The 12,584-nt window shown below is 38.5% G+C and overlaps 1 protein-coding gene across 1 annotated transcript; it reads left to right on the forward strand.

The window, feature by feature from the left end:
• Positions 1-201: 201 nt before the first annotated feature.
• On the forward strand, positions 202-7,249 carry actr10 (actin related protein 10). The gene is made up of 13 exons (XM_047388957.1): positions 202-571; positions 1,408-1,480; positions 1,561-1,643; positions 1,802-1,910; positions 2,181-2,288; positions 4,479-4,546; positions 4,676-4,755; positions 5,101-5,136; positions 5,510-5,589; positions 6,159-6,232; positions 6,377-6,458; positions 6,576-6,777; positions 6,929-7,249. Exons 1-13 carry the CDS (start codon positions 495-497, stop codon positions 7,108-7,110), a joined length of 1,254 nt encoding a protein of 417 aa, XP_047244913.1. The 5' UTR covers positions 202-494; the 3' UTR covers positions 7,111-7,249.
• The last annotated feature ends 5,335 nt before the right edge of the window (positions 7,250-12,584 follow it).

The following is a 12,584-nucleotide window of genomic DNA, read 5'->3' on the forward strand; positions in this document are numbered from 1 at the left end:
TAGTAATCCTCAGATTACCTCCTTAACTGTACCTATAAATTATTATTGTCGGTGTCATTATAATCAGGAAAAATAAATCAACAGCACTGTTTTTGTTTTTTGTTTTTCTTTTTTGCGGAATTCGTGTAGAAGAGGGTCGTTGCCAGGACAACAACTGCGTTTCAGTGCTTCAAGGAAACTAGAGATGATTCAATCAGACTTTGCATTGTGAGTTTAAATCTGCAGTAAACCCGTTTGTTTAGACGCGGCTTTATAAATTTAACGATGCTAATTTAAGTCTTGTTTAATCTGAAATTACTGGACGGAAAATTTGCCTCTCTCTTACATGTTGCTAAGTTTCTGTCTTCTCATTTGGATTTTCCCAACTATCCCTCCCGTCTTTGAAGAAGCAGCCCTGGTCAAGAGGAAGAAACTCGTAGCTTTTAAATATACAATGCAAAGTCGTGACTGTCGCAGTTAATTACTAAAACCATTTTCACCAATAAAATAGTAAAATGCCAATATTTGATGGGCTGGGAAGTGGAGGAGAGAAGACAGCGATTGTGATTGATTTGGGAGCGGCATACACAAAGTGAGTATGAGTTGCTATCACATCATGCTACCGCTACCAGGTTAGCATGCTAACACGTAGGCTTTGTTTATTTCAGTTTTTGCTTGTGTGTTTATTACGGCGTATGACAGATAGGTAAAAATTGACCGTTAGTGGTTAATTCTGACATTGGACTATATTCATTCAAGATAACAAGGTGGTGGGTGTCTCTTACATGCTAAGCCTAATAGCTAATGCTAGGTTAGCTATAACTGTGCTTTTTAGCTAGGCTACGTTGAATTATAAGTACGATGAAAGCAAAACAATTCTAAATGCCATCTATTTGATTGTAACTATGTTGCCAAATAGTGTCCTACTCTTATTGTTTGGGTTTTGTTAAGACAACTGTACATATTTAGGTATAGAGAAACTGACTTCAAGTCACATGAAGATCAAGATGACTTCTCTTTCAAATAATGATTTCCTTTGTCCGTCCCACAACATTGGACACAGAGGCCCACTGCTAATCTATAAATAGCTGAACACTTTTTAGTGATTTCCTTGTTCTTGATCAGTTTTCTTTATATGATGAAGTTGTTTTAATTAAGTAAGAATAATTTTCTGCATTACTTTAAAAAATCCCAATAGGTTAAGGTAGTGTACAGATCTTTCTGAAATTTTCAGTGTGAGATTCTACTATCGCAACTGGTATTTTAGGGCTTTTTTCACATCTTTGCCATGGGTGGCAAAAAATGTGTGCTCCTTTGTGCACCAAAAGCCTCACTCTGCACCCGTATTGAAACTGATGAGGCTTGGTTGTAGATCTTACCAGATCTGTCATAGATGCCAGCTCTGCTGAAGGAGTCTGTTCCTTGTAGATGCGGCTTTGCAGGGGAAACGGGGCCCAGGTTCATAATTCCGAGCGAGATCCGGAAACCGGGGCAGCAACAGGTAACTTATGATTTGTTGTAAGTAAGCAGTGTGTGGGATAGCATTATATGTGTCCTAATTGTATGTGGTGTCTCATTCAGGCCACCAAAGTGGTCCAGTACAACATCAACACAGAAGAGCTTTATGCCATCCTCAAAGAATTTATCCACATATTGTACTTCAGGTGATGTTTTCTTTTTCTCTGTAATGAGTATCGTTGTTACAGAACTGTTGTATAGTTGCAGTAACCAAACATCACAGATCATTCCCATCAATGATCCATAACATACATACATAACTGAGTAATGCAGCCTAATCAAGCTAGAATGTATCCCTGATCAGGCACCTGTTGGTGAACCCTCGCGACAGAAGAGTGGTGATCATCGAGTCCATCCTTTGCCCATCCCACTTCAGGGAGACCCTCACCAAGGTCTTCTTCAAACAGTTTGAGGTACTGCAAGAAAGAGAAACTGTGATAAAGGACAACCACTGATCATGTTTGGTGTACGGGTTACTGGGGATGATACTCTTCTTGACTAATGTTAGACCAGAAATAGTAAACCTAATTGTTTTATCCACTGCTTCACAAAACAATACAAGCTCAGTTGTAATGAATGATATAAGAACTTATCTGATGCTTCTAAAAGACAAACGTTTGGATTCAGGTTGAACTCTTTGGCTCTAAATCTATGTTAATTTATTTTATTTTATTTTATTCCAGGTGCCGTCTGTGCTGTTTGCTCCCAATCACCTCATGGCCATCATGACTTTAGGCATCAACTCTGCACTAGTGATGGACTGTGGATACACAGAGACACTGGTGCTGCCTGTATCCTTTACATATTGGTTGTGTTTAATAACCCCCCCCCCCCCAAAAAAAATAAGTGGCAGGACTTTAATGTGGTGTTATGCAAATAATTTAAAGGGAACATATACGATATCTAATGTAAGTTTCTGTTAGGAGGTTAGTAGCAGTTCGTGTCTTTCCTACAGTAGATCATTGGATATGAATCCAGATGAGCTTGTCTTGGAGGCTCAAGCTTACGACTAATAAAGAGTTGCCAAAACTAAAACGGACTTTTATGGTCTTAAACACCACCAATCTTAAAAAGTAAAGCAGTTTATTCAAAGGTGTTCTTTGATAAACTTTTAAACGGTTACATTCGACGCTTATTTTTGTAAAAACCGGCAATTATTTCCACAGAAATTGATGTAGGTGGCATTGCATCTCCTGGGATGTTTCTGTATTGAAACATATTGTTAGAACTGAACTTACAAATCAGTCCAGGCCAGTATAACTCTGATTTAAAAGCAAGGCAGAGTAATCTAAAACCACGGTATGTTTTTGTCTATTATACCAGATAGTTACTCTGACCGTAAATGTTTTACATGTTTCATTCTTGGGTACATGTGTTATTAAATAATCATCGATTTAACTGTAAATAACCTCACATTGTAAATATGACGATGGTTTAAAGGTTAATGGCATTGTTCCGATTGGAGTTGTTTCAAGACGCTTATGACCCCCTTTCAGTCTAGCTTAGCTTAAACCTCCTGAAACAACTAATATGGATTGATAGCAAATGGAGACGCCAATATAGTTAAATTGTAGATATGATGTTAATAGATGTTCACTTTAAAAATCCCAAACTATCCCTTTAGAGGCTTGATGCATTATAGTAGATACATGGTACTCTGAAAACTGAAGCAGCCATTGCTGGAGCTTTAAACGCAAAAATATTTCTATTGTTTTTGGTTCATAATGCTTTAAGACTTGACTCCATTATTCAGTTCTGGTTTTTTTTCAAGTGTGTGTGTGTTCTTGTACTTGTTGCTGAGTGAGAACCATTTTTTGTATTTTTATCGCAAAGTGAGGACATTTTGACAAAGTCAAAGACATTTTTCTGGTCCTCACTTTTTCAAATTCCGTTCTTGGGACAGGGGTTAGGTTTAGGACTAGGGTATGAATTGAGTTATTGTTAGGGTTAGGGTTAGGTATTAACTGGTTAGGGTTAGGTTTAAGGTCAGGGTTAGGCACTAAAAATCAAGGAAAATGAATGGAAGTCAATGGAAGTAACCGAAAAGTCCTCATAAAGGTAGTAAAACACGGATGTGTGTGTGTGTGTGTGTGTTAGCAACTTTACTGAAAAAGGTGCATGTGAATTCTAAGGAATTTATTTACCAGAATTGTGTCTTAGCCAACGGAGGGATCCATTTAATTTTGGTTGGAGTTTTTTTAAAGGATTCTTCACCATTATGGGATAGGGCCAACTTTAACACTTTTCCATCTATTTCCACCATAATTAAGTTAAAACATAATCATATGTTCTATCGTACGGCAAAGCTTCTTGATGATCGCAGCAGAATTCCAGATTGGGTGATGAATGTGGAAAAATATGGGGGCAATAGAAAATGTGTTAGTGTAAGGAAACAAATAAAGCTAGAGATTTAAAACTTACACCAAATTATAGCTGGAGCTCTACTGGTTCAATAAGGTGCTAACAGATTTGTTAGTTTTGAACTAATAGTGATATAAATGTGAATCCAAGTGCTAGTGGTAAGAAATCAAATATAAAAACTCCAGAAAGCATAGAACTGAAGCTTTGTTGTTCTTTCACTGAATTGGAGTAGCTCACTTTGCCACGTGGAAATCTACGGTGTCAGTGACCCTACGTTGGGTGGAGGAGATATGCAGTCTCTGGCTGTCTTGTTGTGTTAAGTAATACTTCTATCCAATAGTTTTTGTGGTAACAAACATACTTTGTAACGCAGTTCTTTCTAACTTGTTGTTTATAACTTTATGTTATTAAATAGGTAATTTAAGTTTAACATTAAACAATATTCTGCTTATGTTGGTATTTTTATCGTAAACGTGGGGGTTAAAATTAATCCTATTTTCTTCTCTCAGCTTCTTTAGTACATAAGGTTCTACAGTGCTCTACTGGTGTTATTTGAAAAGTTGTAATCAGGATGTATTTTTGGTATTTTCCTGATTGCCACCTTCACTTTGCTACATCAGATTTATGAGTGTACTCCGATCCTGCCAGCCTGGGAGGCTTTGCCTCTTGGAGGGAAAGCCATTCATAAGTAAATACCTCATTGCGATTTCTTAGCCCGTTAATATTTTATTTTCCGCTCACTTCACTGTAGAGGTAATGCCTGTCTGTTCATTTAAAATGGCATAATTTGTTCTTTCATTGTGTTTTCTTGTTATAGAGAATTAGATGGATTTCTTGCGGAGCAGTGCACCGTAGACACAGACACCACCACTGGGCAGAGCGTGCCAGCTGCCATTGGTAATTCAGATCAGTAATTAAAAACAAACAGCAGATTGAATCACTGACTAAGTCTTAGCAGAAAGCACAGCAGGACTGGTATGAATTTAATGATCATTTTCTAGTTATAAGAATAAAGACTGGCACATACTCTGAGATCCAACAGTAATGTAGAATATAACAGCAGTCACAGCTGCTAAAACAGATTAGAAACCAGTTGAATCCTAATTAAATGTAACACCAAGCAGTTATAATGGATGGTTCTTTGCAGCAGTGTCGGTTTATATTCTTGCATCAAGTGATTTTAGCATCATGGTTCTAATTTAGTGATACCTTTTAAAACAAATGAAGCAATGTTTTCCTCAGGAACTATCCCAGAAGAAACGGTGGAGGACATAAAGGGTGAGTTAAATTAGCACTTTCTTCAGTTGCTCAATGAAGATCATGAACTGATTGCAACCAAATGCAGCATTCATTTTGTTAACGATGAATGAGACACAATATTTCAGTAACAACAAGCAGAATGAAAGTCACATAACTTTAAATGTCTAACTCAACAATAAGCTAAAGCTACTGGTGTAACTCTATCATTGGGTGGATTATATAGAACAACTGATCCGATAAATATTAAAACGTTTCTACTTAGTGGTCGTTTCTCATGGGTTTAATATATGGTCTAACGTGCAGGTAATGCCTTGGTTCAGATGTCTCAATAGATTGTTGATATTCACTGATTTATTGTCTTGATTTATGTTTCCTGTTCTGCTACTTGCAGTCAGAACATGTTTTGTCAGCGACCTGCAGAGAGGCCTCAAGGTCCAGGCGGCCAAATTTAACTTGGATGGTACAGCAGAGGTTAGTGGGATATTTGCTCTGCTGGTTGCTATAAATTGTGCGAATCAAAGGTTTGGGTTAGCAAGGTACCATTTCATTTGACCCCTTCACCAGATCGTAATTTTAACCCGTTCTTTCTGTCTGGCTGGTATTCTTGTAAATTATAGAGGTAAATACTCAGATTTTATATACGTTTTTATTTGAATATTATCTTCTGAACACTTTGTGTTAGACCCTGTTACCATTAATTGTGGTTCTTATTCCCTTTCGGGCCACCCGCTCTTATGAAGTAGGATAAATTCATCAAATCAAATTAACTAATTTCTTGCCACTGCATATTATTTTGTTCGAGACATTTACCCACATTTCCTTTCTGTAGATGATGAATTGAATATAGAATATTACTATAAAGGAGGCACAAGATCCATGGTTTGGACCAAACATCTTGTTATGGCTTCTTTTGGTACCACAGAAAAGTTGGATACAAAAAGACCAAAACCCAAACAACACTTAAAGGCAAATGGGATAAATGACCAGCATTCATGCTTTAAGGTTGTGCTGAAATCTCCGCAACTTGTTTGTCTTTACAGCGTCCGGCCCCGCCTCCAGATGTTGATTATCCTCTGGATGGAGAGAAAATCCTGCATGTCAAAGGGTCTATTAGGTAGTCTTGAGATCTTTTCAGTGGGTTTGAGTTTTTCTGTTTAGTAACGAGTTAAGCATTTTCTCTGGTATTTCTAACTGAAGAACATTTAGTGTCTGGACTGTGCCGTTTTAGTTTTCCAAGTTATTTTGTCCGGTCTTGTAGGGACTCAGTGATGGAGATCCTGTTTGAGCAGGACAATGAAGAGAAAAGTGTGGCGTCTCTGATCCTCGATGCTCTTGTGAAGGTCACTGTCATTCACTAAGTACAAATAGCAAATGAATATGTTGTACTTTGTACCTTTTTATTTTATTAATCTTTAAAAAGTTTGTGTTTGACCTGTGGAAATTGTTTTTGTCCTCAGTGCCCTATTGACACTCGTAAAGTGCTTTCCGAGAACCTGGTGGTGATCGGAGGCACAGCCATGCTTCCCGGCTTCCTGCATCGCCTGCTGGCTGAGATACGCCTCCTGGTGGAGAAACCAAAGTATAGCAACGTGCTGGCTAGCAAGAACTTCCGCATCCACTCCCCACCTGCAAAGCCCAACTGCACCGCATGGCTCGGAGGTGCTCTATAAGATTCACTTGAAGCATTTTTGTTATTACCTGCTTAACTGCTGACCCTCTGAGTGAGCAGATTTAAAAAGTGACCTTGTGGAAAAAATTTTTTTCCATTTTAAAGCTTTTCTCTCATTTTGCATTTCTCTTGTCCCCTCAGGTGCCATTTTTGGGGCCCTTCAGGATATTCTAGGCAGCAGGTCAGTGTCCCGGGACTACTACAACCAGACTGGACGCATCCCAGACTGGTGCTGCTTGAGCTCCCCTCCTCCTGAGTCTTTCTATGAAGCAGGGAAGACCCCTCCTCCACTGATGAAGAGAGCTTACTCTATGGAAAAGTAAAACAAAGTCAGCTAGTTTATCACAGAACAGTTCAGTAACCTTTTACATAACATCTCCATGCTTTTTCAGAATAACATGTTGACTTCACAAACAGCCATTTGAATGTCAGCTATGTAATATTAAAGACTAAAAATATGTATTCATGTTCTCCTTGTTTGCATGTGTAATATGGACGAATTCTCACCATAATGAAATCCCTACAGTACTTTGCTGAACGAGTAGGTAGAGTACGATGTTAATACAGGTCCTTCTCAAAATATTAGCATATTGTGATAAAGTTCATTATTTTCCATAATGTCATGATGAAAATTTTACATTCATATATTTTAGATTCATTGCACACTAACTGAAATATTTCAGGTCTTTTATTGTCTTAATACGGATGATTGTGGCATACAGCTCATGAAAACCCAAAATTCCTATCTCACAAAATTAGCATATTTCATCCGACCAATAAAAGAAAAGTGTTTTTAATACAAAAAACGTCAACCTTCAAATAATCATGTACAGTTATGCACTCAATACTTGGTCGGGAATCCTTTTGCAGAAATGACTGCTTCAATGCGGCGTGGCATGGAGGCAATCAGCCTGTGGCACTGCTGAGGTCTTATGGAGGCCCAGGATGCTTCGATAGCGACCTTTAGCTCATCCAGAGTGTTGGGTCTTGAGTCTCTCAATGTTCTCTTCACAATATCCCACAGATTCTCTATGGGGTTCAGGTCAGGAGAGTTGGCAGGCCAATTGAGCACAGTGATACCATGGTCAGTAAACCATTTACCAGTGGTATTGGCACTGTGAGCAGGTGCCAGGTCGTGCTGAAAAATGAAATCTTCATCTCCATAAAGCTTTTCAGCAGATGGAAGCAGGAAGTGCTCCAAAATCTCCTGATAGCTAGCTGCATTGACCCTGCCCTTGATAAAACACAGTGGACCAACACCAGCAGCTGACACGGCACCCCAGACCATCACTGACTGTGGGTACTTGACACTGGACTTCTGGCATTTTGGCATTTCCTTCTCCCCAGTCTTCCTCCAGACTCTGGCACCTTGATTTCCGAATGACATGCAGAATTTGCTTTCATCCGAAAAAAGTACTTTGGACCACTGAGCAACAGTCCAGTGCTGCTTCTCTGTAGCCCAGGTCTGGGGAATGCGGCACCTGTAGCCCATTTCCTGCACACGCCTGTGCACGGTGGCTCTGGATGTTTCTACTCCAGACTCAGTCCACTGCTTCCGCAGGTCCCCCAAGGTCTGGAATCGGCCCTTCTCCACAATCTTCCTCAGGGTCCGGTCACCTCTTCTCGTTGTGCAGCGTTTTCTGCCAAACTTTTTCCTTCCCACAGACTTCCCACTGAGGTGCCTTGATACAGCACTCTGGGAACAGCCTATTCGTTCAGAAATGTCTTTCTGTGTCTTACCCTCTTGCTTGAGGGTGTCAATAGTGGCCTTCTGGACAGCAGTCAGGTCGGCAGTCTTACCCATGATTGGGGTTTTGAGTGATGAACCAGGCTGGGAGTTTTAAAGGCCTCAGGAATCTTTTGCAGGTGTTTAGAGTTAACTCGTTGATTCAGATGATTAGGTTCATAGCTCGTTTAGAGACCCTTTTAATGATATGCTAATTTTGTGAGATAGGAATTTTGGGTTTTCATGAGCTGTATGCCAAAATCATCCATATTAAGACAATAAAAGACCTGAAATATTTCAGTTAGTGTGCAATGAATCTAAAATATATGAATGTTAAATTTTCATCATGACATTATGGAAAATAATGAACTTTATCACAATATGCTAACATTTTGAGAAGGACCTGTACATCATGCATGAAAAAATATAGACAGCACCAGAAATTACCTAATGACTTGCAGAAGCATATACTGTGTTGAAATTTTAAATGCCAACAGGTCTGCAGTCACATTACGCAGGAACATGATGTACGTGTATCTTCACACTCATTCAAGATTTGCATCAACTTTACTGAAAAAGTGACTCAAACAAAAATTCAGCTGAATTAAGCAGAAATGATCAAGATGGTGACTTAGTCATCTTTTGTTTTTAAAAACAGAGTTGCTTAAGTAACGTTATGTCTGTTGGAGTGCAGAAATTTCACTGTGACTGTCAATACCCATGGATATTACGAATAAAGATTTTGCACTTATTTATTATTATAGTTAGCTGTTGGAGGTGGTTTGTCATTATTTCCTCAAACCTAAGAGGTTCTGCGTAAATTGGATCATTTTATCCTCCTAATTAAATAATCTAGATGGTTTAAAATTTAGATACGCACACAAATGTGTTAGCATTAGGCGGATTAGATGTTGAATTCAATCACACGATTTAGACACTCTTGACAAGAGGTGAAATTCACTTATTTAAGTGATAATATGTTTGTGTGTGTGTTTTGGGCTATTTAAAACATTCCTATGAAAATAACTCTGTAAACCATCACAGCTACAAATAAATGTTCAGAATTGAGTCTAATCTGGATTTGATTTTAATTTTTTCATCTACGAATCAGTCTTTCATAAAACAAAACCTAAACCTTATTTTCTGATTGTAGGGATTTACTTCTGGATATCACCTTGAATAGTCCACGGATGGTTGGTAATCAAACGAGCAAGCTATTAATCGCATTCTTTTAAAGTAATGATACTGAGTGTTCATGACCCAAAGGTTATGTATTCAAACGGGCCAGATATTCACTACTACTAAGAGACTAAATATAATAAAGCATAACACCATACCTTGCCACTGACCTTCCAGAAAAGTCTACTGCTCTTTCACAAGATGTTATGTAACATTTGAGTCATATTGGTGTTATAAAACAGTTTGACTCTTAAAATTGTGAGGGCCTAATAAACTGTTAGATTAAAGAACGCCAAACATTTTAACCAAGAAAAAGCTTATTTTCCCTCAGAGTGATGAAAAGACATAAAAAGTAATTTCATTCTTAGTTAAATCTTTGAGGTCTAAATGTAAGTGGCAATAACCACGTATCAGAAAAGCAATTCTGTATTACATTCTGAACACTATAATTAAGGATTATCTCATTTATCCTCAGGATGAAACGTGATTAAAAAGAATGCAAAAACATTGGTGTTGTAAGCAGCAATGTCTACAGTCATTGGAAAGTTAACCTACTTTAACTGCTTCAAGTCCCTTCAAAATAACCTCATAGGAGCAGAAGTCTAGTTAATTTGAATGCAACCTGTTAAGGTTACTGTTCAGTTTTATAAATTTTAATTTGCTTATTCAGAAAGGTTTCAAATAATCCATAATCAACTGTACGTATCAACATTATTAATTCCCTGGATGATAACGTGATGATGTTTTAAATTGTTAAAATGTGAGATATTTTGCCTACTGTGATAGCTTGTTGACATTTTAAGAACTCAGAAAAGCCTCTCTAACGTCTGAAAATGTCTTTTAGGAAGATAGTGGAATCCATTGTTTATTGGTTGTCTATGGTGACATAGCCCCCAGGTTACCCCGAGTCTGCTTCTGATTGGTTGATCAGTCCCTCATGACGACTCCTCCCGCTGAAGTGCTTCTGAAATTTGGACTCTATCTTTTGAGACTGGTTTGTTTTAAACATGTTGTAGTTTGCGTCATAAAAAGTTACAATCTTCAACTTTTGGGTAAAATACCTCCAAGATTTCATTTAGCTTTTTTCACTGTACGCCTCAAATGTATATTCAGTGTCAGTAGATTCTTTATATACACTACTCACAAAAAAAAAACAAAAAAACGCAAAACTGTTAGATCCAACGTTAACTTCTTCAAAAAAGAAAGAAGAAATTCTTGACCTTCGATTGATGTTTAATGATTCTGTCAGACCTGTCTTATGGAGCTACTGTCTGATCACAGACTCACAAAACTGCTCTCAAACCACTGGATAGTCTTTTCAATCAGGCCTTGAAGGTTTTGCACCAAAAGCCAATCAGATTTAATCACTGCAATATTTTAGGTAGATTCAGTATTTTCAAATGTCTCAATGGACTTGCACCCAAACCTCTAAGCGACTTTAGAAATAAACTGGAGTTCCACTAAAGCAGCCTCAGATGGCAAATGTAAGGTGCCTTTCCATAACACATCTTTTGCTCAAAGTATTCTCTCTGTGAGAGGTACTGGATTTTGTAACTCGCTTTGTGTCAATTTTAAGTGTGTGACCAGATTCAGCATTTAAAAAAAAAAACAAAGTCCTGGCTGTGTAAGTAACAGCAGTGTAATTATGTATGTGAAAAATGTGAAAGATGCTGTATAATGTAGGGGTGTGACGCCGTCTGCACAGCCATTATTGCCCTGTTGAGTTAATCTCTGCCTTCATGAACAGAGTTGCATCTGTTTGGTCTTTTGGGTCTCATAAATCAGTCGGCTCTGCTACGTCTCGCTACTGTGGGCTTGGGAACCAGTAGTATAACCCACAATGCACCTGCAGCAGCTGAAAGTGTGGGAATTTTGATAGTTTGGGGATTTAACATCGGCCGTAAAAACAATTAGCAGAGCACCAAAGTAAGTATTTCTGATTAGGACCCTATTTGCCTCTCAGTCAGAAAGTGTGGCGTGTATGTAATTCTTCACCAAACCGTCTCAGTGTTATGTTTAATGTCCGGCCTGTGAGGTTTTTTTTTTCAGCTATGACCTTGTTCACATTTACAGCAGTCCAGTCCCTCCTGCTGCTCCAGATGAGGGCAGCCCCACACTCCTGCAACTGGAACTGGGACCTGATCCTCAGTAAGGTTCCCAGAGACAGGAAGCAGCAGCTGTCCGTCTGTCCTCTGTTTGTCCAACCTGGATGTCAGGAAGGGGATTCCCTGTCATGTGGCTGAGGAATGATAAAGTAGTTTTTAAGACTGGAGTTTCATTATTCTCATTAAAGATGTTATTGTTGTCTTTTGTTTCCAAATAATATAAGGCCTTGCAATAGTTTTCAGATCCCTTGAACTTTTCTACATTTTGTCACATTACAGCCACAGACGTCAGTGTATTGAGATTTTGCATGACAGGCCAACTAGTAGTGCATAATGGTGAGGTGGAAGGAAAAGGATGAATTGTTTGCACGGATCTGACAGCCATGCTACGCATTTGTATTCAGAAGTTCTGAATCAGTAGCCAGAGAACCATCTTGTCCTGAAATTACAGCTGCAGGTTTGTTAGGGCGTGCATCTACCAGCTCTGTAACACTGTAATTTTTGCCAATTTGTTTTTTTTCAAAATACCTCAAGCTCCATCAGATTGGATTGAGAACATCTGACCAGCAATTTTAATTTTTGCCACATATTCTCAGATTTAATTCTGGACTTTGACTATACCATTACAAGACGTTCCATTGGCCTCATGTTTAGGATGAACCTCAGTCTAACTCTCCAATCTTTTGCAGCCTCCAACATGTTTTTCTTCCAGGATAGCCCTCCATTTAGCTCTGTCCATCTTCCCTTCAGCTCTTATCAGCTTCCCCTTTCCTGCTAAAGAAAAGCA

The sequence above is a fragment of the Girardinichthys multiradiatus genome, chromosome 15 (genome assembly GCF_021462225.1).
Source record: "Girardinichthys multiradiatus isolate DD_20200921_A chromosome 15, DD_fGirMul_XY1, whole genome shotgun sequence".
Classification (NCBI taxonomy): Eukaryota; Metazoa; Chordata; class Actinopteri; order Cyprinodontiformes; family Goodeidae; genus Girardinichthys; species Girardinichthys multiradiatus.